Here is a 27,266-nt window from a genome sequence, read left to right on the forward strand (position 1 = left end):
GTTTATTCTTTCGCATTCAGTGGAGATGTATCTGCTGGAAATACAAAAGGATTAAAAATAGGAAGGAACAGATCAATTGGAGCTTACACTTTGGTCAGTTTTGGAGAATAATACAGATAAAAACTGATTGGAACTGACTTAATGTCTCAGCTGGCATACTTTTTTTTTTTTTAACAAATCCCTAAATGTAATCATTAGGAAAAACACAGGGCGTATGACTTTTTAACAAGTGAAAATAACATCCCATTGGCCAAACATTTTCAGAATTTTAGCTATGTATCAAACACACCTTAAACATTTGTCCTACATTTCACCTGTTTTAAGAATTAGTTTTTAACTATCAGGCCATATTCTACAGATTTATTCTACAGACAAAGAAATCAAGTTTATGGCCAAAACAGAGGACTTTCTCAATTACTCATTTTTAAATTGAATAGCCTGAAGTCTTTAGTATTTAGTGTCTGCAGCAGTAAAGCCTCGTTAGTCGGGACAAAAATACACATGAGCACCAAAACAGACAATGACTTTGTTTATAATGAAACCAAAAGTATGTCTGATGTGCAGAGTAAGTTGATTTTCAGTTTGCTGATGATCTGTTTATGCAAAGAGATATAATAATGACGGCAAAACAAAGTGGGTAGATAATACTGAACTCTTATTTAACTTTGAAAAGATAAAGACAATTGGTTGGTTTTTATTACATCAGACATGTTTAAATAATTGATCATGAACAATCGGTTGAATCAAATGAGACACACTGAATACTGTTTATAGCTGGCATTTTAATGAAGCTCAAAGGAATAGAAAAAAAACATGAACAGTTGAGCCCGTGTAGTTAATCGAAAATTAAAAAATGAATTCAGAGTTGGGAAAAATACTATGCTCTTTTCATTATACTTAATGGATTTCATACAATACTACAATAAAGCTTCAGTAAGACTTCATATACCTTGCATCATCGGTTACAATTTGCTTTCAACACACTTCCTTCCACAGCCGTACGGCTTCATGAATACACACGTTCAACAGGTAAATGTCATTACAAAAAATACTTCTATATGCCAAAATATATCTGTACAGTGTCAAAAACATACTGAAGGAAAACATGATGAAAAATGTAACAGAACTGTAAAAACAAAGTAGCAATTGGGACCATCATGAAGTGGAAACAACAGTGGACAAGGTCCTGAAGTGCTATCATTTGTGAGTTCATTTATTTACAATTGTGGACGACTTTGAGGGTAAATCGAAATCTACTATTTAAGACAAAATCCTCATTAAAGTGGCATTTTGAGTGAGTTTCAACTGAAACATCCTCAATGGTGATTTTTAAATTGCACAGAGTGATGACAAAGTGTCGGTGTTTAATCTATCTATACTACTGATGATAGTCTTCTCAGTGACACTGAGGAGTGCTCACACTCTTTGCATTTTTAGCACAATAAAAGGCCCCATAGGACAAACACACTGATACACACACACACACACGATAACTTGTTAAAGCTACTCGAAACGCTACTACAAGCTGACTTGTTCATTTTCAATGGATCTGCCATCATATACAAACTTATTAAAACTTATAATCCTGTAGTATTTTCTGTGTCTCTGAGTAAAATCTACTATGACTTTTAAAATATATCCAAAGCATTATCAAAATGAAATAAATTAAGAGTCTGTTGCAGCTGCTTTCCACAACTGTTCGATGGCATTTCATATACTCCACAAAATCAGCCCCTCTTTTGGAAAGTAACTGCAATCACAAACTGAGGTTTTGTCCTCAGTCTCATTGGCACTTCACTTTACACACACACATACACAAATCTGTTTTTTCAGTCACATATTAAAAAAAAACAGTAAAACATGCCTCAAGAGAAGCTCAATAAAACTCGTCCAAAATGCTGCCTCCACCTGATCCCAGATCAGACACACACCCTGGGCTTTAGGAATGTTATCTGATCTGAGACCTGTAGTTACACACAACCTTACATGAAGTACAACAGACTTGTTCAAGAGATGCTAATGAAATGACACCAACACTCACGGCACATCCATATGACACAAAACAAGCATAAGGCCACACATGAACAACTTAAAGAAACCAAAGCGCCTCTGTCAAAGGCGTGACATTCACTGCTTCAGTGGTTCAACTATGTAAGGCATCGGCCCGCCTATTGTTTTCTTCTTTTTTTGGCACAGGAGAACATTGAAACACATGCTGACAAGCACACAGGTGTGCCCAAAATTGAAGTAGTCCAGAGTGTAACAGTCACCTCTGTGTGTAACAGTGTCTGTGAGGCCTGCTTGTGTTCCACATTCCAGTTGTGATTTCTTACAGTGGGACTAAATTATTCAGTCCAAATCTACTTTGGGTGCAGTTTCTTTGGCGTACCCTGCTTCTTTGTTTGCCACAGATGACTGGCGATGGTGATGGCGTCCACGCTGGCGGACATTGTTTTGGCAGGGATCAGGCTGAACTGCTTCCTGTCCGAGTTGTATTTGTACAAGCCCTCGATCATCTTGGTGGTGATGCTCTTTGGCCCGATGCCAGCAAGTTTGATGATCTCCTCTGTTTCAGGGCAGTACGTGTACACGGACCTGAACTGGCAGCCAGAGTCACGGAACAACACCAGGAAGCTATTGGCTTCAGATTTCTCCATTTCCTGCAAAAAATATCACAGAAAACTTATTGAGAGATGATCTGGTACCATTTTTCTTTCACATCAAGAAATCAACACCTAAATTTGAGTTTTTCCCCCATGCTTAGAACCGCTTCAAATACTTGTGCGATAAGAAAAATGAACATATAATTAATATTATTCAAGATTTCCTTTTTAGACTTTTGCTTTTATTTGGTCAGGACATCAGGAGAGAGAGTGGGGAAAGAAGCCACAGGTCGGACTTAAACTCTGCCTGCCCACTTGGAGGACCAGGTCCTCTGTACATTGGGCGTGACCCAAACGCTACACCATCTGTGCCCTTTATTCAAGAATTTGAATAACCACCAACCTGTATGAATAAGAAATGTTGGCTACCATTGTTGCATGGTTTGGCTCAGTACACTAAAAGTATCCTAAACTAAAAACATCTTGAGTGTCAGTAAATTGAGTTGAAACTGCTTTATTTTGTATCTTTATCAGTTGTAATTACATAAACTTTGAATAAGCCATTTTGCTAGCTCTGCTAATCGTTAACTCTATGCTAGCAGCTAATTGTTTGCAACTGTAAAGCAGTAGTTGTTTGTAGCAACCATCATATATATCATTGCTATGTAGACTACTGTTTTGGACATGAAGAAATAAATTGGGAGGCAAGCTAACAACGGTACTGGATAGAAGCTTTGACTGGTGTGCTGGCCACGACCTTACACCACATTTCAGGAGGCTCTTTGAGTACTTATGAGCTATTATGGGTGCAGAATAACATTAAATTGAGAGAGACACACAAAATTCTGAAACATACATCCAGTATCTTGTTCTTTTGCCCTTCATTGACCTTGCCAGCCAGGCAGCAGTGGGACAGGGCATTCTGGATGATGTGTTTGTTGGATTTAGCGCTCGGCTCCTTGTAAAGTTTGGGTCCTGCAGGAAAGAAAGAACAGGGACGAGATTGCAAAAAGGAAAGTGTCATGTAAAATTGAATGTTCTGTACAGTAACTTGTGTATTTTGGTAAACTCTGCATATGTATCATACCTGTGTACTCAGCGTTAGAGGGAGTGGAGGAGGTGGTGGAATCATTTTCCCAATCCTTCTCTCCGTTATGACTACCAGTCGAAGGGCACGAGGAGAAACCTTCTGCAGAGTCCGGCCTGGAGACGAACACACAACGAATGACACAAGCAGACACAACAAAAAACCAACGACAAACATGTTGATACACAGAAGCAGGAATGAATAGCAAAAGCCAACAAGGACAGAGTGCACAAACAGACATGCAGACACACAGATATAAAACACACACAGAGAGATGGAGTAGAACGGGGTCAGACGCTGTGACACAATTCACCAAACCCTGCCTGTTGTCTCACATTACATCACAGTCGGACTGAGCTGTGAAGCGAGGGGCAGAAAGGCATGTTCAACCAAGCAAAGCGAAGACTCAGAGCGGCCATTATGAGAGATGGCATCAAGAACTTGTGGAAGTAATAGTAAACACAGTGGTGAAGCGCAGAGCAGCAGACAGAGAGAAGAGAGCAAACAAGCCGGAGAGCAGTACTGCAAGAGACAGAGAGAGGATACAGAGCAGGAGAGCTGAGGCAGAAACATCTCAACTGTGCGGGATCCTGTTCCTTCACGCAGAAGCAAAAACTGCAGCCATGGGTTATGTTGAATCATTTCACAGTTGAAACATCTGTCAACTGGCTACAATGGAACAAAGCCTTATGTCCGATCGTTTCATGGAGCTATTTGAGATGGAGCCACATCTACTACACCTCATCACTCGGAGCATTACTGACCTTCCCTTTCTTTCTTTAGGAGAGCTTAGAAAGAACGGGATATTTGCAAAAGCAATTTTATTGCCTCTGAGGGACGCATGCAGGATAAAGAGAAAGAGAGAGAGGAGAGTCAAGATGCAGAGTTAAGGCCTCTACAGATGATATCTGGGCTTGACACAAAAACTGGGATTAGAATGGGGAGGCTTTAAACGTTTGTTGTCATCTTGGTGGTACTAAATAATGAATGGACAGCTGCAACTAACCAGCTGCAGAATATGCAAATGTCAAAATGAAACAATTGGAAACATTCTGGAAAACTTGTTTTAGTGAAGAAGATTCTCAAACATTAATAACTAATGTGACATTGTGAAAGTTATAATCTGATATCTCTGAAGAAAAGATGCTGTAAAGAGTGGCGTTTGTTAGCTCACTTTGACAAGTAACTTGAGAACGGGGAAGTGGAAAGAAGCAGGATAAAAACAGAACAGAGTTTGGATCACTTTACCAGTCAATATATTTTTCAACAACTACAGAACATTAAAGTTTGCAGAGCAGCAAAGTTTACTCACAAGCTTTAATTGATTTAAATTTTGCTGCCTGATAACGATATTGTTGAGCTTTTTACAAAAACATTTAACATGTGAAACAAATTGCAAACTATGTATACACCTTAACCTCAACTTAATTCACAGTTAAAAGTAGGACAAGACCGATATGGGATTTTTGGGGCCAATACCAATATCAATATTAGGGAGAAAAGTAACTGTGCATGTACGTACATCACTGCTTCACACTCTGGAGAGTGAGAATAATGTTGAAAATGATAATGTTGTAATCCATATCGCACACTCTGCTGGTGAAAGAGAACTGCTAGTGTAATACAATGAAACTCAAAAAAATGCTATTTGAATGGTAAATAAATCAAGCAATATCAGCGTATATCTGCGATAAAACTAGCCAATACAGATAGTTATTTGATATGCTAATAGCGGACGATATTATTGGCCTGCCAATCAATTAATTCAGAAGAGTTCTCCATGGTTTTCTACAACACGTTAGGCTAGTAGGGTGCAGGTTGAGATAGTTATTTCTTGAGCTTGTTTTATCTGAGATTCATTATTCTTTAGCAGCTTCTCACCTGTTGTTCTTCTTGTTATTTGGCTGGTCTCTGTCGTTGTCTGCCAGATTTAGAGAGGCCAAAGAAACACTTGATACAGAGAATCCTCGAGGACGCACTCCTGCAAAACAAAACATTCAGGATCAGTGGCTATCATAGAGTGTTTGTGTGTGTGTTTAGTTTGTTTGTCTGCAGGATTTGAGTTCAGCTCACCTGTTGTTCTCACAGGAGGAGTGGATGACTCCATGACGTCTCTGTGGATGGATTTGGGCCGCGGCTTCTTCTTCAGACTTCCAGATCGAGGTTTTATGACGTCGTTCATGTCCACCATCAGCTTGAGCTGCTTCTTTCTCAAAAACTCATTCCTGATATATTCCCTCCTGTCCTTCTCCTCATCCTTCTTCTTCTGCTGCTCCTCAGCTTTCAACCTGCAGGAGAAGATAGAGATTGTTTTTTGTATGAATGCAAAGTTCTAAACACACAATGTATGTTTTGATGCCATAAACCTGTGTACAGTGGATTAATTGGCCCATAAAGTATCAGACAGACCGTGCAGCTCCCTTCTTCTGCTCCTGGTCCAGCTCGTGCTGTTGCTTCTTTTCCTGTGTCTCCTTCTCCCTCCTCAGTCTCTTCTCCAGCAGAGCGGCTTTCTTTGCTGCCATGTCGTCTTCCCCTTTCCCATCATCCTGGTGTTTGATGGGAACACAGCACAAGTCTGATTATTTGTCGAAATATGTTCACTGAATCTTTGTAACCTTTATTAGGACCTGGTAGATACACTGTTCTAGTTCTGCCCACTCTAGATCTACTGGTAATTAACTGCATCTTTAAGTAATTATGACATACAGCACCTTAATATGTAATATATTATCATAATCTAAGGATTCCTTCCTTTTTTTATGTGTTTTTACTGACATTGCTCTATGACCAGAGCTCATATGGTCTATGATGCATCTTTAACTCATCTATGAGTTGTCTTAGGCACAAAGCTTCACATGTTGATCCAGACTGACACAGTATGAGATTCTTTGTGTCATGTCTAACTTCACTTAGCACCATGTGGCTTATTAGACTGCATTATAAATGGGATGCTAATTAACTGTTTATACCAATTGGCATTTTAGATTTGTTGCTGTGGTTACTAAAGCACAGGGAGGGAGAAACTGTGGAATTTAAAATCCATTAAAATAGCCCCTTTTCACGGTACGCATTTTGACCTGCTACAGCTGCAGATAATTACATTACTAATTGCTGCATTTCAGGCATGTGGACACTGTGTGCATTAAAAAAGGTTTTTAAGAAACTTCCACAGTTGGAAATAACGCAGAAACAACAGTGTTCTGATGCTCGCAAGGATAGCAGGATTCATGCTAGCAGGTTAGCTAACATGGAGAACATTAGGCAGAAAAAACAAGCCAAAATATAAGTCAAATTTATAACTTGGGAAAGCTTATGTTGGCCTTGAAATCATTACCAGGGGAACTTTGCATGTCTTTTTTGTCTTAAAATAAATGTAGACATAGCTTCAAGCAAAATGTTAGCATGGTGGTAAATTAGCTTTGCTTTCTAGCTTCCGAGTCTCAGCCATTGTCTGCACAAAAACACAAAAAGGCCACCACACACAGTGCAGATGGCAACAGAAAGCAGCACAACTTGTCTTTTTAGTTCTAAGAACAAACCTTTATTTTTCATTTGATAAGAAATATTGTTCTCTTAATTTTTTTTGTAACTTCAGCTCACCTTGAAGAAGAATCCACAGCACATCTTCTGGTCCTCTCCATAGGTGTCTCCTCCTGCCTCTCCCTCTCCCTCTCCTGTCATCTCCTGACCCTGAGTTGGACCTACTGGTGCTTTCAGTTCAGACAGAGGAACCTCTACCAGGTCTCTTCTGTCCTGGGGGTCTCCCTTGATCTGGCTGCTTGTGGGTGCTTGGAGGTCAGACACCGGTTGACGCAACACCTCCGATGACCTCGTTGGCTTGACTTCACCCTGCGACTGAGCCTGCTCTGTCTGTTTTCCTTCCTCCTGCCTCACTTCTTCTTTCCCTTTGGCTGCTTCTTTACCAGATGGCTGAGGAGTGCCAGCACTCGTCGTTGCCTCTGTCTCGTCTCTGTCCTCAGCGTTTTCCTTGTCGATCTTGCTGTCTTGGTTGTTGCTCTCCCCTGATGAGTCATCGTTGCCCATGTAGGCAAAAGAGCAGATTTGAGATTGGCTGGAGTTGAACCGTCTCAGTCTGGGCAGACTGTCCACAGAGGTGGGGGTGTTGAGCATTCGGCTGAAAGGTGTGACCTTAAGATCATTAGGTCTTGGAGTCCGAGGTGTCCTTGCATGGAAGGAAGCAGGCCGGCGCTTAATGCCAGCAGGGGAACGATTGGGAGCGTGTGGAGAGCCAGAAGAGGAAAGGATGGGAGATAAAGACCCAACAGAGCCTCGTCCTGATCCACGGCCTGTTACACTGCTGCTACGCAACTCACGGAGTTGCCTATGTGTGTGTGTGTGTGTGTGTGTGTGTGTGTGTGGGGGGGGGGGGGGGGGGACGGGACAGGACAGGACACAAGGCCATAAGAGTGTTAGCAGGATGAGTGTAAAATTATAAATGATCAATACCTCACATTTAGAGATTACCTGTGTGGAGAGGGGGCCGGAGGGGGGATGACCCAGGCTTGTTGCTGTGGCTCTCTCATGGCCATGATCTTCTCCTGCTGCTGAGCCAGACGCTGCATCTCAGTCTGCAGGAAGCTCAGTGATGTGTTCAGCCTCTCGATGGAGCGTGTGTAATCTGCAAGGTCGATTTCCCCTGGAGTCACACCTGTGACACCACAGAATACACACAGGAGATTCAGTTAGTAACCAGGTTGAGAAGAAAGTTTGATAAGATTGTCAGCACAGAGAAACCTCCTCATTGTCGCTCATCTGTCATGTGAAGTATTTTTTCACTCCAGGTTCTGAAATGTGAAATTTGGGCAATTCATGGCTTCTTTTTCACTATTTTATAGATAAGATTGAATTATTTATAAAATGTACATGACAAAAAAAACATAACTTTCATTTATAATAGATATAAATAATGCTTAAATGCTTCGAGCCTAACAAAGTTTGAGAAACAAACTCTGCTCAATGTTCCTCTGTAGTTCAGTTCATTTAGGCTGGTTTGAAAGTAACAGTCTAACCAGGATTGTGGAGAATTATGCATTTTGGCAGTCCCTTATTTATTCTGTAGATAACTTTATTTTTATAAATATTTATTTGTCTTAGAACTGAATTCCCAGCCTTGTTTTGAAAGTTACTATATAAATAAGGTTTGTTTCACTAAAATAATAAATACAAAGCAAGTGTAAAGTAATGATGGCAACTACGCTTAATCTCCACCATAATTCATTCAAAAAAGTATCTTTTTTTAAACCAAATGCACAGAATAAAAAAGGTATGGCTGCTCTCTGGATTGTGGATACTCACCTCCACCATCCTCACAGGGGGATTTAGGAGCGGCTCCATCTGGTTTGCATCTCTCTGCACGCTCTATGCTGCCCTGGCTGCTTTCCTTTGAGGACATTTGTGGCTCTGGAGAAGGTGTTTCTCCTCCACCTGAACTGGGGCTCAGCGGGGCAGTGACTCCTTTTCTCCTCACTACATTCAGAAAAGCTGTTCTGCCCATCTTCTGACGATGGCGGGTAAAAGCTGCTTCCACCTGGGAAAATGTAAAAATAGCATTATTTATACATTTACATTAGTATTCAAAGCCACATGACTTGCTATCTCTCTCTCTCTCTCTAAAACGTACTTTCTTCTTCTGGGCCTCAATGGCTCTCCGTTTCTCTTCAAGCTTCATTCTCAGTTGAATCATCTCTGTGGCTATCAGGTGTGAGGGGTCTCTATGGGAAGGCTTGACTGTAGAGGGAGATGTGATAGGTAGAGGAGGTGTAGAGATCTAGAAAAAGGTGCAAAGATCATTGTCATTACTTATACGCCAAATTGCATTTCTGTTTCTGCAACAAAATCAGAGTCAAAACTAAAAGAGGCACAAACCTGAGGTGAAATGTTTCTTGGCTGCTGTGTATACGGCACATTGACATCTGAACTCTCCGGCGTGGTTCCTCCACTGCTCCTCCCCTCCAGCTTCCTGAATTTTTGCTCTGCGAAGCTCGTCATACGGATCATCCCGCCTCCAGAGCCTCCAGAGGACGAGACAGGGCTGGCTGTGTGAGACCTGGGGAGTGTGTGTGCTGAACTGGGACAAGGGCTGCTCCTGTCACCTCCATCTCCCCTCCTCTCACTCTCGGGATCTGCATCATGGGGTTCTTCCCTCCCACCGCCCCTGCTCTTCTCTCTCACCTGATGGTCCACCAGAGGGCATGACCGAGTCATAGCCTCACAGTCCGGGTCCATGTCTGAATAGTCTCTGAGCGAGGAGGAGTCCTCATCCAAGCTCTGGATGTCCTCCGTCCTCACGTGGATTCCCGTGTCCACTTCATCCGTGGACACAGAGTTGGGGTCATGTTCATTCATTTGAGCCTTGGCTAAACCCGGGTCATCTTCTTGACCTTGAGCACCTTGAGGGTCTGACGGCTCTGCACCGTGGAGAAAGAATCCATTGTCTCCATCCCCAACACCGAGGCTGGCATGGGGCCTCTCTGTGTCATGTATTATCTTCAAAGCCTCCTCGATGCTCGGAGGAGTTGATGGGCTGATGTGGCTGCTGTGGTTGCCATGGTGATTACTGGGGCTGTGGTTGCTGTCTGGGAGTCCATTAGAGTACCTAGGGACAAGTTTTGGTAAATCAACTGATGGTAGTTAAAAGATCATGCCAGCGTATAAGAAAACTTTAAGAAAAATGTCCTTCTGAACCAATTTCAGATAACAAACAAAATGATTATCTTGATTGAGCAGATGAATTAGGCAGAGCAAAGCATGGCACAAATGATGTCTCAGAGGAGGTGCTTAATAAAAAATATAGATAAGAAGAAAAAACTAAATTACTTTCTCAATTTAACATCTCTCACAATATGTTTCAATGTTTGTTTTTTTGTGTTTTGTTGTTCTTTAACTAGTTACACTGATTAGTGATTAAGATATATATCTTTAAAACATACATAAAATAATAAAAACCAAAGTTTTCTTTTTCCTCAGTTAAAGATCATTCCTAAATCCTATAATACTATGTATTCACACCTACAACATGGTGATTTAGAGCATGCACAACTCCACTGTTGCTGTACCTGCTTTGATTCTTGAGTGAAAATGTGTTGTTCCGCCCTAGAGGCTTATGGGAGATGAAGTCCTCATCCTCCTCTGGTATGTGTTTGCTCTGGCCGTTTACACTGACAGGCATGAGGGAGAGGTGGCGCTTCATGCCCCCTCGAGGTGTAAAGTGAACTTTGAACCCGAGACCGTCACTGCTGGCAGAGCGGGTCATACCACGGGAGGGAACCTCACAGGCAGGTATCATTGGGTCTCCGTCCAGAGGGATCTCAAAGGAGATTCCCCGAGCGGAGGAGCTGGGAAGAAAGAAATGAAATGTTACTATGATAAGGAAACAGACCACTAAGCATATGGGAGTTTCAAATTCTATATACAATATATATATATACCTAATAAAGTTTAGGTACTAACCGCTTCTCTTTGGGCCATGTCCCGACACAGCCATCCACGTAGGACATGGAAGTAGATCTTTTCATTATACCTGCAACAGAAGATTCATATACTGTATTTACCAGAATAACTGTGACTGTACCATTCCAAGCTTTTCAATGGTAGTTTAAAGGTCTGTCATGTTCTCTTCACACTTCACCTTATGGTTATTTTTTCAGGTCATATATTTGTACTATATATACTGTATAATAAATAACAGTCAATTGTAAAAGGGGGCCTCAGAGATACTGCATTGGTGTAAATTAGCCACTAGAGGGCCTTGGCTTTCAAAACAAAACACATCCGCACACTATTCCATAACTCTGGATTCAGGCCTCAAGTTACAGTGTATAGCGGTATTTACATATTATTATAGTTTTTTCTAAATCACAGAGGACACATATGTGCTGTAAAAGCTGTGTTCAAAGGAATACTCTCACACTGACTCGTTGGATTAACAAGTAAATTACAAGATGAAATCTTAACAAGCAGTACGAACCTAACTAGTGCTTTAAATAACCAATGTGGTTTAAAAAGTGTTATGTGTTTCTTACCCACACATTTGATTACATACTGTATATGTATATCTATATATTTCCAAGCAGTCATGAGTATCCCAGGAAAATGGATTAGAGATCAGATTATTTACCCTCTGCAGGAATGTTGTCTGATCTGTCAGCGTTGTCTGCATAGCTCTGTTTGACTGGACTGGACACTGGAGCCATATTTCTGCAGGATGATACCAGCTCACATGCTGCAGAAAGAAACATGCATTTATCAAATTCAACATTCAGCTATCAGAGTTCCAAAAGTAGCATGAACAATACAATAACATTATTATTTTTAACAGCGTGTTGATATTACTGTAAAGCCATTCTTACCATTTGGATCAAAGACTTTGGGCTGCACAAATGAGGGTTTCACCACTTCAAACCACCAGAAAAGCTCAGCCATAAATACCAGGTAGTTACTCTGCAAAAGCACACAAACACGCACACATACATTAACACGCACACATGCGAACACAGACACACACACACATTTGTGATTAATGTTTCAGTCATTTGCAGTCTTTGCAGAGACAGATCGGTCGCTCTGTGTCACTGCAAAGATGTCACAATGGCAATATTGATAGATCAATGAGTTCACGGCCTGCCAACTGTTGCTAGGGAACAGCCTCAGGTTTGTGTGTAATTTAATGTCAGTATGTTCTTCATTGTCTGAGTGGTTTAATGGCAAACCCACACACCTCACAACAACAGCCAAAATCACCATCTGAGGTTTAGTTTCAATGTGACACATTATGCACAGATGGATGCACAAAGCAAAGAAGAACATTTAAGGCTATTATAAATAAGGTCATGATACAAACAGAACGTCTCTGGTCTCTTAACAGACCATTTCATTTGTTGAAAACATTTTGGTAAACACACAGACAATGGGGATAAAAAGATTACAAATGTTATTATATTCCTGCAAACTTTTAAGTTAAAGCTAGAACAGGATTGGATTTCTGAACAACATATATTTATCTGTATTATAAATGTAAAGAACATACACAGATATACACACACTGGTTAAGATTCAGAGGGCACTGAGTCTGTGAAGAATGAGCAGCGTGCCAGTCTCTTTAACTTCCCTTCAGTAACCTTTTCTTCACTTCAAATAATTACTCTTTAAAACAATGTAGTGAATCATAAAGGAAACGCAGAGCAAAGAGTGCATTTAAAGCAGTGCTGTGCTGTTTTGTCTTAAAGAATGGAAAGTCCCGGTCAGCCTGGACCGTGACTTGAATCTTGAATGTTTCTACCCACGCACTCTGCATACTATTTACCCAAACAGACTGCTGTTGTGATGTCTGGTTGGCACAGAGATGCTCATAAAGTTCCACACTTAGTTTTCCTTTAATCCATTATAACAACTGGTGTAAAATAGAAGAGCTCTCAGCCTGAGGGCCAAGTGAATCAGCTGCTGTGTTATCTAAGAGTTCACTGATATTTTGTTTGATAAAAACAAAATAAAAACAAAGGGGATGCGATAAGGGGGGGGGGGGGGGGGGGGCAGGCAGAGATGGGTCAGGACTGTGACACTCCTCGGAGTAGAATCGGTCTCTGTCTGAGAGGGATAAAAAAAAAGGGGTTGGGGGTTGGTGGGGGTGGCCTGCACTGCTTGTACTAAAAAGGCACCAACACACACACATAGTAAAACCGCTGTAAGAGAGGCAAGCCTGCATATATCCAGTAGGAATCTTTTCCTTGCATGACTCATTTTTGCCTTGTTGTAATGTCCCGCTCTTACTCTACTTTCTACCCAAAACCGATTTTCCCCCTTTTTTTCTAGAACTGAATCCTCTTTACAAAAATAGCAACATTTCATATCCTTCATGTACACTTAAAAACATTAAAGACAGCCATATAAAAATGTTCAAACCTTTATGGATGCATGTGCGTAGAGCATGTCCTCCAGGCTGAAGTGGCAGCAGTGGTTGAGGTTGTTCCTACAGAACTCCTGCACCAGCTGGAGGTTGTACAGACTGTCAGCCAAAGACATAGTCTCCTTGAGGCAGATATCTGCTCAGCCAGGGGAGGGGTCAGGCACACAAACACACACAAGGGAGGGGGAGATTATAAAAGCCAGGCAGGAAGACGAGGAAAAGATAAGGCAAAGCAAGTGTTTAAAAAAAGACAGGATCAGAAGAAAATGGCCCTACTTTAAATGAGAAGATCTGTACCATATGCCTTAGCAGATTTGAATAACTAATCCCTCAAACCTTTCATGACTCAAGTTTTTAAACTGTTTTAAACTTCTGGTCAGACATTTGAACATGTCATTTAGTATATTACTGTACCCTAATGAATCAAGCAGCCAGTATATAAACCTAAATGAGGTTTAACTCACTGCCACATCTGGTCCACATGTGTAAGGGCTGCCTGTGAACTTTATTTAATCCCATGAGAATCCCACACTAGGGTTGTTTATCTTTGAAATAGCAGCCAGATACTCCTCCAACGGTTCTCTGTCACTTAGCCCTCATGACCAATCACAGCCTGACGTAGGGCATTTTTAGAAACGAGGGCGCAGTCGAGCTGAGAGGAAACAAGCCTTTACTCTCACTTTGTCTCCTACTCATTCTCCATGTCTGGTCTGACTTCTCTTTGACTCATTGTGATCTTTCTTTGGTCAGTATAAGCAACATCCTCCATAAATGTCTTTAAATGTAACCACAGAGGATCAAAACAGGCCCCAGTAACTCTTGATGTTGATGTTCTTTTCAGATTAGGATTAGAGTTTTAAACATTTCCTTCCAAATGCTGCTACACTGTAATCAAGAGTGAGTTGTCTTATTTGTGTGGACATATATATATATATATATTCTTTTGTATGGGGAAAAAAACCCTCAGATAATAAATCTGCTTTTTGTTGCCCTATTCAAACGTATGGTTTTAGTGCAGAAAGGAGGTCTTTGTCTGTCCCAGTGAAGACTGCAAATCATTGTGGTTTCCTCATTGTATGCCATTTATTTCCTATTTCTAATGGAACGACTGAACTGACTGTTTTTATGGTTTACTTTTCTGGAACATTACAGTGAAAGAGGGCGTGTCTACTGAGATTTAGGGTAAGGTCCCACCTTCCAGTCTGACGGCCTGTGGGCAGTAGAAGTGCAGCAGGGTGGTCAGGGCAGAGCCGTCCGTATTGTCCTTCAGCAGGTTCTCCACCAGGGGGAGTGACGGAGTGTTCCTCTGCTGAGCGTGCTCCTTCCTGTAGCGAGCCTGAAACCATGGCAACGACACAAAGATATCACCTATATGTGTCATCAGGGGGGATGTGTAGAGTTGGCTCTCTAACTGTAAGTGCAGACACACCTTTATCTGCATGCACCAGCGTGCACACGCACATACTGTAACTATCACACGTAATCACACACTCACTTATAAGTGTTAATTAAAGGTATTCCAGGCATATGGTGGGCTTCAAGCTGTATTCATATAATACAGATTAAATATATCATGCAAATAATCGAATAGCTTCAAGACGGAAATAGTCATCTTACTTATAAATGCATCACAAGAAGGCAATCATAACAATATAGCGCACTCTATGATTGCTTATGTGAATTGGTTAGTACTCTAAGTGGTGAGGTGTTAGTAGTGGGACTCTCATTTTCTATTGTTAGAGCAAAAACTGCTACATGTTCTTGAAACTCGATTGAACAGTTAATAATCTTGGTAAAGCATCCTTCCTGCCTGCAGGCGTTCTTTGAGTCTCACTGGAGCTGTAAAACTCACAGAAACACCACCAAATGTGTCTTCAGGGTGTAAGTACTCCCAGTTACACCATAATCACATAAGAGTGGTGTCTCCTGTGCATTTTGCAAGAGACATGATGAAAGCTTGAATCACAGCAGCTGTCATTGTCTGATGGCCTCTCAGTCTGCGCATCATCTTCTGAGGAAAGAGTTTTGCTCAAAATGCTACCATAGCAAACAAGACATTTGAAAGGGTAACCAACACCAGGGCAGTGGTATTGAATAATGATATTTTTAAGTTGACATTCTTAAAAATAATGAACTAATTAACTTTTAACATGTGATGAACATGCTGTAATCTGTATGCACTTCAAGGTATAGTTTTTACCCTGAAAGTTATGCAAGTTTCAAATTGTTAGTTTATCAGTCGCTGACTTCCTTGGCATGTGGAGACGAGGGTAGGGGGTGGTGTAGGGTTGGAGGTGTCTGACCAACACATGATTGGGCTCAGGGCCACATGCAATGAAAAGAGAATTGGAGGGAAGGATGATTAGGGGTTTATTCTTGCAGGTTTGGGATTGGGTAAATAGGATATATTTTGTTAAGTTCTTCAGAATGGATGGACTTACAGGTACTAGTCTCCAGTACCATTTGCTAGGAGACTTGATGTAGGATGATGATTGGACAACAACAGGAGAGAGAGGGAGAAGTGTTAGGCCAAAAGTAATGAAATACGTTTTGCTATAACAGTACTACATTCAGAAAACATTGGAACAAACCCTCTCTCTCAACAGTAGAAAGGACTGGACAGAATATGTGCTTAACCTCTGTGAAGACACCATCCTCTAAATAAGTCTTTTACATTCATCCAACCAAGAGTATGTAAAGATGAAGAATATCTAACTATAAGTGCCTATAATTCATCATATAATGGCTTTTTCTGTCTCAACTTCATAATGCACACATAATGCGCTTTCCTCTTAATTACTGTAAGCCCATAAGCTCACCTGTTTATTTAGCCAACGGTCATGCAACTGTACAAATACCTTCGACTTTTGGCATAAACACAGAGACCATGTGTGTAGTATGGTATTGTTACAATTTGCCTCAAGTGTCACAAACGTTGCATTATATTCTAATCTACAAAAAAACTTTAGAGGCTACGCTTTCATCACTGTGAGGCTGCAATTTAAAGGAGCACTATGTAGATTTGGTAGTGACATTTTTATGTTGGAGAAGTGAAACAATTCTATGCTATATTTTCTGAACTTAATACACAAACTTTACTCAAAATAAAAAATGGGTCCCTGGAACACCGTTTGGAGCTAAAAAGCAAACCAGGAGAGTTACGGTTTCACTGTTGCGGACCCCCTCCATAACTTCTCGCTTAGCATTTTATCTTCAAACAGTGTTCCAGGGACCAAATTTTCCTCTGAGGACAGTTTGTGTATAGAGTTATGAACATATACCACAGAATCTGTACACTTTCACATTTCTCTACCAAAACTACATAGTGCACCGTTAAGCTAATAATGCTAATATATGCTAAAAACAATGCTTACATTGTAGTGAAAATCATTCCAATGTTTGCTAATAGGCACTTAAGAGAAAGAACAAAAACTTTTAGGATGGGAGTCTTTCAGGTACTGAGTCACCCAACAAACCAAAACTCAAACATATACAAATCCATGTACAAGATTGTGTATAGAATTGGATATTTTAATGGTTGTTTAAGACAGAATCAAATTACAACAGAGGCACTTTTGTAAGACACGGATAATAGCTCACTAATCCAAGGAAGTCCATGCATAACGTTTTAATATAGGATTCAATCTTTTCAGAGAGTCACTGTCCAGACGGCTCCACAGACAGAAAGAAAATCTCATTTTGTGCAAGAAAATAATTAAATCTATTCTATACAGTTTGGAAACCCTTTTAAATATCGGCACCATAAAGTACTTAATTCAGTGAACAAAAAAAAAGGGCCCTACATTAAAACTTGACTTCCTTAGATGAACTGGTGGAAGCTACAAATGTAAACTTGTGGTACTTATACAATGAACCAACTTGTCCGCTTATGCAGGTATCTAAGCACTAACATTCACATGGTATCCACACAAAAAAATGCAAAGATCTCAGTCATAAGACCAGAGATGGAGGTTTTTCACACCATCCCAGAACAGAAGAGACTTTCTGAGAAGTGTCTTGTGCTCATCCGTTAGTGTGTGTTCATGCCGGCATACATGCGTGTGTGTGAAATGATCTGCTCAGAGATTGTCCTGTTCAGTGAACAGACTTCTGTTCAGTCTGATTATGCAGAGAGGGGGCTCTGTGATGGAGCGTGGAGTAAGAAAGCAGCTGACTGACAATAAGCGAACAGCGTATTCCTCTTCCCTCGTTGTAACTTGTTGCCTTTGATAAAGACTGAGTGTGTCTATGAGAGTCAGTCTGGGATAGGTTGTATTCACCATGTGCAGTACATTATCAGCCCTCAGAGCACATAGTACAGCAGACATCACTTCCACTATATCAACACAAAAATAGACGATAGAAGAGAGGAAATTCAGCAAGAAACTCCGACAGCAGATAAAAATGCCTGTGCATGCAACACATGACATCCTGAAACTTGTCAAAGAGAGAGGAAAATTGTGTTTACAGCCTGAACTATCTCAACAGCTATTGTTGTACAGACGCTTTTGGTCCACAGATAATTAATTCTACTGACTATGAGATCCAATGGCCTTTTTGTAGCGCAACCTTGAAATTGCTTTTAAAGGTTTTAAATGAAATGTCTCTGAATTGCAGTTAAACGGAGTATACAAATTCATTAACTCCTGATGGTTATGTTAAGGTCCTTTGGTTTACCCAGGACTTTTCATCTAGTGCTACCATCAGGTAAGAAAAAAGTTTGTAGAACACTTTGGTTCATGACCAAATACCTGAATTTAGTTTTTCATATAAGTTGTGTGAGACAATGGCTAAGATGCTACATTAAGGTTAATATGGTAAAGAATATGTTATAGGCACACATCAGTATAGAAGCATTAGTTACAGTGAGCATGTTGTCCTGTTAGCATTAGCATTTGTCCATAAGCAGCTTCACAAAGCAGCTAGCATAGCTGCAGACAATACCAAGATTTTTGAAACTAAACATGGCAGTAATGGCAGTCTGCTATTTACACATTCAATTGAATCAAAGTTTCAATCAGTGTTTACCTCTGAGTTGATATTGAATTTTAGAAAGTATATCTGTTGATCTAGCTTTAATTAATTTTTATTGCTGCCTGTGTATACACACTCAAAGGGTTATAATCTGGGTTTGACCTTTAGCCTCTTGTCACTGTTTCTGTGGTGAGGGTCCTGACCCGATAGGTTCCTGTGATGTGGTTTTATGGAGTGAAAGAGGATGGTAGCTGCACGCTGTGTGTGTTTGTCCCTGTGGATGGACTCACTGTGTCACGCGGCCCTTACATAACCAGCAGGCCTGCAGGACGACAACACTGTCTCTGTCTGTCACCGACTGTCTTCTGCTACAGCTGACAAAGTTCCTGAGTGTCTCCCTCCATGTTTTCCACCCATGTGTTATTTCTCCCATTACACTCTCTATTCCTCTCTCTCTCTCTCTCTCTCTCATTCCCTCTCAGTGTGTCATCCTCTCTCCTTTTTCCTCCACCCCTAACATTTTTTTTCCTTTCTCCTCTAAAAGCAGCGTCGTGATTCTTGCCAACATTTCTCTGCAGCTGGCCTGAGACTGAGCTCATCTGTTTCTCTGGTTTACTGAGCAGTGTGCACTGTTCTGTAGGCTAATGTGTTCACTGTTTATATCATGTGTTTCTGCATGTGCCTTGTGTGGACGCAGACATGTGCTAATGCTTAAGGGTAAAGTAGTAGTAAACTAATTAAAAACTACTATTAAGAGATATATTTAGACACTCCTCTCCTCTCCTCTCTCTCTCTCTCTCTCTCTCTTTCTCTCTCTCAAACTCATGGTTTACTTTCTAACCCCTTCTTTGGTTACTCCTGGTTTTTATGCAAAGCTAAGCTAACCTTCTCCAGGTTGTAGCTCAGTTCTTCACATATAAAATAAACTCTTGAATGGGAAATTAGTAGGTAGAAAAAAACTTGTAGATAAAGAGAGAGTAGGCCTGCATATTGTAACTATTTGTTAGCAAACAACAGATGAGCACACTGACTGGACACTCATGCTAACAATATCTAAAACCAAAAAAATGTAGTTTATACATTTAAGTGTGTGTGTGTAAATTTAACAAAATAAATATTACCTTAAATGTTCATTCATGGGCTGAGGATGTGCAGGTAGGAAGAATTTAGAACCAGGCACGCTATGGCTAGCTACAGTATGTCCTCCTTGTTACCAGATTTTATGTGAAGTTGGCTTGGCAGTGAAAGAAACACAAATATGTTGAACTATTCAAACCCTGTGTTGCGTGTGTTCTTACTTTATGTGTTGTTGAATTTGAATCCTGGTAAGAAGCCTCTCTCAGCTTTTGCTCCTCCACAAGGATGTCCTTCAGGTGTTCATTCACCTGGAAAGAGAGACGGACAGGAAGAGAGACAGACAGGGAGAAATGTCAAGGTCAAATTTCCCGATAAGCATTATTGTGCACACTGAGACAGAATGGTGAGTCTGTGTTAGAGAGCGGGGAAACTTGAACATGAGCACACAGCAGAGAAAACGTTTCAGCAACTCCACTTCTCATTAGCCACCGGGGCTCAATATTACTGAACCGCGTACACAGAGCTCAGCTGACGCAAACAAAATAAAGAACAATTCCAAAGACGACTAATTATAGCATTTCCCCTGAAAAAGCCCCCTCTCCTTATGGTTACTACTTTTCTTCTTCTTTTTTTAACTTCAAAAGGTCGATACAAACATGAACAAACAAACAACATGATGTAACATTTTGGCCTGAGGACGCACAAGATTGCATCGGCTAATCACAGCCATGTCGATGCATCACAGAGCTACACAGAGAGCTCTCATCTCATCTGTTTTATATTGTCTGTAATGAAACCTGCATGTGTATCTTCCTGCTTTTGGGCTGGAAAAGGCAGCCGCTAGAACATGAGCTTTTTTTCAAAAAGGAATGACAGCAATCTAGTTGTAGGTCAGCATAATATTATAAAATAAATGTGTCAACACCCACAAGCTCAGTTTAAATGACATAAGTGACATAATATTCTGTAAGATCATGATTATACTTAAGATGCTAACAAAGACTTAACTCCTGCCCTTTTGAAACTTTCAGAGATCTGACCTTAGCCTCCGTGATCCCGCTTTAACAAACCAGAGGAGGCTAGGTTGAGTCGGTTATCTCTGGGTAATCTCTTTGACATGATTAAATGAAGTTCTTCATCTACTTTGTCTTAGAAACTTGTATAATATCAAACCAGAAGTGGGGGAATTGAGCGTGACAAACTTTCCTTTTGTGTCTTCTATTTTCGGAGTAAAACAAAGAACTGTGTGTCTACTGCTGAGAAAGACTCAGGGACCTGTACAGTAGTTAACCTCTGATATGAGAAAGCCCGTGTCCTTGTGGTTTTGAGTTCACAAGAATGTGTTCCAGTGTGTTTGTGTACCTTGTTGATCCAGGTTGTGATCGCGTCCTCTGTGTCATAAGGCAGCTCCTGAACGTTTCCTTCGCTGTGTGAGGGATCAGCGGAGGAGTACCTGTTGATGCAGGACATCACCCGCTCCACGCTCACCATCTCCACAGTGTACGCCATCATCAGGGTGTCAATGAGCGCCAGGTGGGAACTCTGCAAAGACAAACAGCAGCATTGACAGGGTTGTATTTCAAGCTCTGGTAACTTGACTTCTCAAAAATTAAACTGACAATTAAAAACATCGTCATGCTTCAAATGTCTGCAGACTAAGCTTGAAAGATCTGAGAAAAATATGCAATGTGCTATATTACTGGTCTGTATTGCAATAACGATATGGCTTGCGATAAAGAAACAAAATTATTTGCTATAACTTACAGTTTCTGTGTCAGTCTGCTGTTCTCCATGTATTACAGAACACACCTGAGTGTGCAACATCATTCATCCCATCTAAAAACAAAATAAATCCTAAAAAGTCTTTTTTTTCCACTAAATTGTCATTAATTAATCCGAGAGTAGCTGATAGCTTCAGTTTCATCTGACTGCATCAAAATGGTGTGACCGCATGGCCATTATACACAGACCTCCGTTGAAATGTACACATTGTTTGGCTACGTTAAAAGTGTTTTTTATTTTTTACGAAGAATTTAGACTTTTGCAATATGTTTATAGCGAATGCCTCTCGATTCTAACAATAAAATCAATATGAATTGCTCAGCCCTACTTGAGACTCAGTCAAAAATTGTCACACAAAAAAACAACATGTTTTTTTCATTCTGCAAAAGCACAGAGATGATCATAAAATGTGTTCTCTTGAAAGTGAAAAGATTTGCTCATATTAACCCTTTGGATCCCACTCTAAAATGAATCTGAGACAACCATTCACAAGACTGCAAACATGACTAAAGAAGTGTTACATCTCTTTTTACAGTAAAATGTTTTCCAACAATCAGTCACATAACCACCATGTTTTTAAGCATCATATCAAACCTGAACATTTTCTAGCCAATGTTTTGGGATCCACACAACAAAGGAAAGGATTTACCTGGAGGTTTCCCATCTGTAAATAACTTGCTATTGACTGAGGAGTAGACAATATACACCACAGCTATCCAGCTCTTTCAAATCACAATATCACAAAATATATGTTGTAGTAGTTTACCATTATAAATCTAATGATACAGGTTATGATCCATATCAGCCACATCTGTAGAAGATACACAGCCTACAGTCCACTTTTCACGCCTTTCCTTTTTTTTACTCACTAATGGAGAATTGGCTTTTTATTTCTGAGACACTTCATTTTCTTTCTCTTTGTGAATTTGTGTGTTCACTCAGATTTAATAAAGCCAAAGTGCAATTGTTTGCGATGTTAGCAATGATCCCTCATTTGCCACACACACATTGTTAGCTCAATGTGTAGTAATTAGCCATCCTAAACTATTCCGCCCACAGAAAACACGTCATGCTTCAAACCTTCTGTCTTGTGATTTAAAGGGACAGAAAACATTATGTGTCTCATGATCTGAAACCACTACAAACTCTCTGACATTTCTACATGTAGAACTTTTTTGTATGCTGCACCCTCTTCCTACTCTTCAGTCACTGACTTTTATGTGAGTGTTTTCAGCAGCCATCAACACTGACACAAAGCTCGACATTCTGCTGGCCTTTCTAATCCCATTCCAGGCAGGTCAGACCAACAAGACCTCCCTTTCCTTTTCCTGTCACACCACAGGTCTGCTCAAAAACACTTACATGTGTTGGTTGTGTATGCGTGCTTGTTGCTTACCTAAGCATCTGTCTGTGTTTCCAAGTTAACTGAACAAACACCTAAGTCAGGGGCTCCATGATACCCGTCCCAGTGGAGCCAGGACTGTCAGGCACAGGCCTCTATTTGCTACGACTCTGCTGCTACTGGTGACCAATGTAAGCCCTCACACTTGTACAGATGTGTGTTTGTACAGAGGAAATATGACCCATTAGAAACAAATACAATAACCAGTGTTACCTTATGTAAGGCTATATCCTTAATTCATCTGATATCTATTTCTATCAGGAATCCGTCAAGATGCAAGAAAACAAAGAAAATGCAATAAATACTCTAAATATCGCTCTGAGACATGACTGTCTACATTGAGGAAGAAGCGGGAGTCCCGCCAGCCCTATTGCTGTCGAGCCATGTTTACATCATGTTTACATGAACGGGACGGCCTTGTGTATAAAGCTAGAGAAAAGAACAATAACAGAGCCTACTCACTGCTTCTTTGGATGTTACTTAAGTGTGTTTCGATCATGGTCATTCCGTGTCAATTTATGTGCAATATGAAGCTATGAGTTAACCAAAGTGTGCTAACATTAGCTCGCTAACACAGCAATGCAGACGACACGCAACTGCAGCTCGCGCAAAGGACGGTTTTGTCTGCCGCTAATATTGGTGCGCTCTAATTCATAACTCCCTTGTGCGAAGGTGAAGGGAGAGAGGGCTGGAGGTTTGCCGCTGGAGGAGAGCAAAGGCTTCAGGTTAGCGGAGGGAGACACTCATTCTTACCAGACCTGTCTAAAGATGTAAGGTATGTTATTCTCCATCTATGGTGTATTCATTGAGTTAACAGGATTATTTGGATTGGCTCTAAACAAAAGACAGGTGTACTACAAAGCCTGATATTTAACTTTTGTTTGTGTCTGCAGTTCCTGTATCTTCAGGATATTGAGAACATTTTTGACATTGTGTGCATTCTCCACCAGAGGTACGGTATGTAATCTGTCTGACAGCTGGATGAACTGACAACAGAGAGAGAGAGAGAGAGAGAGAGAGAGAGAGAGAGAGAGAGAGAGAGAGAGAGAGAGAGAGACAGACAGACAGACAGACAGACAGACAGACAGACTGTTTATAGAGAGACATGTCAAGCAGCTAAGACTGGACCTTGAGATCCAGACAACATGAATTTAGTAAAAACTTACTGAGCATTTTCTGTGATTGAAGATTTTTTAAACCTAATTTGCCAGTGCAAATTGCATTCACCTAAACCAGTGAATTAAATAAAAATTATTTGGGGGATGTCAATAAAGAGCAGAAAATAATGCATTTTATGGTTATTGGGAACGGTATTATAATGATTATATTACTTATATATGTTTATGACTCTAACTCCAAATAGAAAACACAATGTATCTTGTTTACATTTCTGTTTATTCACAGATAAAATAAACAGATATAAAATGACAATGGGTGAGTCTTAAAGTTGCTATAAGGCACTTTGGAAAAAGCCATGCAAGCTGTTTCCCTTTGTTTCCAGTTTGAATGCCAAGCTAATTTCAGAGTCATTTAAACACTCATCAGCAGAATCAATCGTATAATCATCTCTGTATTCCAAAATGTTGAAGTATCCTTTTAAAAACATTTGGAGAAGGCCTTCCTTTTTTAAAAAAATAATCAGCTTCTCTCTGGACTCCTACTTATCATTTTTCTATTTCTTCCAGAGTGGAAATATCTTTGTTATTGATATGATTAATAGTAACATGTGGTAAAACGGTACAGTGATACTACATCTACATTTTTAAAAATATTCTTCCTCTGTATTTTGTGAAGGACGGTCAGTTTCAAGGTTTCTATCATGCATGTGTGTGCGCATATAAGTCAGAGAAGAGGAAAGACAGTACTGCTTACATATCTACACACTCTTCTCGTATCCACTAATGTTGACACCACAGCATGGATTTAAAAGTCATGTGTCTATTATCCCTTCACAGAGACCTTCGTATTGCATTGTGTGTGTGTGTGTGTGTGTGTGTGTGTGTGTGTGTGTGTGCGCACATGCGTGTGTGCGTGTGGGCAAAGACGCAAAACACCCCTGGTTACAGACACGCCTTATAAGGTTGTGGAAATGGCAGTCTGGTCATAAAGAGCTGCAGAGAACTCGTGCACAATATCTACCACAAGCATCAGCATTCAGACCCACTACTGTTGTATGACCGTGCCTGTGTCTGTGTCTGTGTCTGTGTCTGTGTCTGTGTCTGTGTCTGTGTCTGTGCCTGTGTCTGTGTCTGTGTCTGTGTGCCCTTGATCAAAGGCATCTATAGGAAAAGACTCAGGACTTTACAGCTGAGCAAACAGATAATAAAAGTAACCTCGTTCTCCACAAACATCACAAGTGTCCTTTAACACAGCTACACATCGTTAGATGACCTCCATCAGAAGCAAGAAAAAGGTTTTTGTTGTACAACTTTACACACATGTGCGGCCCTATTCAGCTTTTGTCGAAGTTTAAGATGCATATGTCCAAATTGAAAATAATAAGCGCCTTAGCATTTTTTTCATGCATGCATGCATCCATGAAATCCTCAAAAATCTTTCAGCGTTATTCTGCAGAATGCTTTCAGATGAGGGGACACACCCCTCTGCAGGAAAATTCAATTACCACTAGGCTTTTTCTCTCCTCCGTCACTTTGTCGCCTCGGTGTTTTAGCACTTAGAGGGCAGAGCAAGTGAGCATGTGCGAGACAGAAGGGAAAAAAAAAGGAAACAGGAAGGTAAAGCTTGGAAGGACACAAAAGTCTTGTGCACACTGCTGGAGGTGTGACGGGAGTTGTGTGTTCATGTGTGTGTGCGCTAAGAGAGGGAGGGCTCATTTGTGCACCAGACGTGCTTTGACTCACTGTGAGACCCCACCCACCACAGTGCTGCAGTAGTGAACATCACGTCCTCCTCTGTCCTCCTCTACTCTACTAAACCCTCCCTACTCTGTATGTGCTCCACTCCCCCCCCCCCCCCCCTCTTTACTCCCCCTCCTCTTTCCAGATGGTCATATTAACATTAGACTCCTTTTCTGGAACACACATGTCATCCCCTCACAGCCAAAAAGGCAATACCTTACCCTCCCTCTCCTCTCCTCTCCAAGTTTTCCTCCCGCCTTCACACAACCTTCTCATTCTTCTTCTTTTAGTCTTCCACACTCACCCTTTCCTCTCCTCTCTAGCTCTACTTTCCTTCCTACACGTGGATTGAAGCCAAATAGCAGCTCCTGTACTCCATCTTTCCCCCGTTTCCCCTCCTGCTCTCTCTCTCTAAATCCATTCATCCTGTGACAGACTTCCAAGCTCCTCCCCTTCCCTGACATGAGTTATCCCTCTGTTGCACATGATTTGGAAAAACATGAGGTCATCATTTTCTCTGCAGATATACCATAACCCAAAATGAAAAGCCTCAACTTTAGATTGAAATTAGCCTGCTGACTCCACAAATACACACACACACACACACACACACACACACACACACACACACACACACACACACACACACACACACACACACACACACACTCTTCTTTAAAGAACTATTAACTTAAACAGAGAGAGTATAAGAATGGACAGCTCACAAATTGAGTGGCTGTGTTTAACACAGATGAAGGTCAACAGCCAAAGGGAGGCTCCATTTGTCTACTTAACACTGTCACTGAAACTGTCCATTAAATCACAGAGACAAGTAGACACATGGAGAGACTTGCACTAGGCTCCACATGTACTTTTGCATGTGTGAAAGGATGTTAGATCATTAAGCTTTGCACCTTACACTGTCCATCACTCCTCCTCCACCATCATGACATCCTCAATCAATGTAGTGCGCAATAAACCGAAAACATAAAAATGTTTTGAAAATTTCCTTCACCCATGACTTTCAACCCTCCTCAAAGCTGAGGAGGTACTATTATGCATGTATCTGAATTTTAAATAAGTGCTAAACCTTAGAAAAAGAAAGATGAGTGGTGGGCTGATGAAATGCGCTTAAGCTTAAATTAAATATTCAGGAGATAACAGCATCTCGGTCTCATTTAATCCACAAAGATAGAGTTAGGAAGAGACGGAGGCAGTGGAGAAGCAAAGGCTAAAAGAGACCATGACAGGGAGAGAGATGAAGACGGAAGAAGAGAGAGAGAGAGAGGGAGGGGGAGAGATGGGGGGAGAGGGGTACTGCAATGCAGACACCTTTTGGCGTCAGCAGAAGTGCCCAGTCTCCAGCTATGCATGGCTTAGCAGTGTGTATGCATCAGGCTGTCACAGACTCACCCTCGTTTCATGACTTAAACAACACTGTTGACGCACTCAATGGTTCAGAAGCTATTCATTTCTGACAGCGACACTAGTCTGTTTTATGAACTGAACAATGAGGTTTATTATTGATAACTCTATTAACAGAACATTATCCACACAAGTG

General features: G+C 40.9%; 1 protein-coding gene across 5 annotated transcripts in view; it reads right to left on the reverse strand.

Annotated features, from left to right (window-relative positions):
* Window positions 1-762: 762 nt before the first annotated feature.
* Window positions 763-27,266, reverse strand: part of camsap2b (calmodulin regulated spectrin-associated protein family, member 2b) — a 34,064-nt gene continuing 7,560 nt past the window's right edge. Inside the window, exons 3-23 of one of the 5 annotated variants that reach the window (XM_065953981.1) lie at window positions 21,026-21,205; window positions 19,885-19,971; window positions 16,054-16,086; window positions 14,807-14,948; window positions 13,609-13,748; window positions 12,060-12,150; window positions 11,828-11,932; window positions 11,161-11,230; window positions 10,767-11,045; window positions 9,577-10,306; window positions 9,332-9,478; window positions 9,007-9,238; window positions 8,176-8,359; window positions 7,291-8,032; window positions 6,100-6,236; window positions 5,764-5,978; window positions 5,572-5,671; window positions 4,455-4,520; window positions 3,691-3,806; window positions 3,460-3,578; window positions 763-2,660 (exon numbers count right to left, since the gene is read on the reverse strand). In XM_065953981.1, coding sequence (XP_065810053.1) covers window positions 2,361-2,660; window positions 3,460-3,578; window positions 3,691-3,806; window positions 4,455-4,520; window positions 5,572-5,671; window positions 5,764-5,978; window positions 6,100-6,236; window positions 7,291-8,032; window positions 8,176-8,359; window positions 9,007-9,238; window positions 9,332-9,478; window positions 9,577-10,306; window positions 10,767-11,045; window positions 11,161-11,230; window positions 11,828-11,932; window positions 12,060-12,150; window positions 13,609-13,748; window positions 14,807-14,948; window positions 16,054-16,086; window positions 19,885-19,971; window positions 21,026-21,205 — 4,215 coding nt within the window. In that variant the 3' untranslated portion in view covers window positions 763-2,360. Of the gene's footprint in view, window positions 2,661-3,459; window positions 3,579-3,690; window positions 3,807-4,454; window positions 4,521-5,571; window positions 5,672-5,763; window positions 5,979-6,099; window positions 6,237-7,290; window positions 8,033-8,175; window positions 8,360-9,006; window positions 9,239-9,331; window positions 9,479-9,576; window positions 10,307-10,766; window positions 11,046-11,160; window positions 11,231-11,827; window positions 11,933-12,059; window positions 12,151-13,608; window positions 13,749-14,806; window positions 14,949-15,812; window positions 15,952-16,053; window positions 16,087-19,884; window positions 19,972-21,025; window positions 21,206-27,266 lie in introns of those variants that run through there. The other 4 variants (XM_020633998.3, XM_065953982.1, XM_020634000.3 and 1 more) reach the window with 4 other exon arrangements.

This window comes from Labrus bergylta, chromosome 4 (genome assembly GCF_963930695.1).
Source record: "Labrus bergylta chromosome 4, fLabBer1.1, whole genome shotgun sequence".
NCBI classification, from domain to species: domain Eukaryota; kingdom Metazoa; phylum Chordata; class Actinopteri; order Labriformes; family Labridae; genus Labrus; species Labrus bergylta.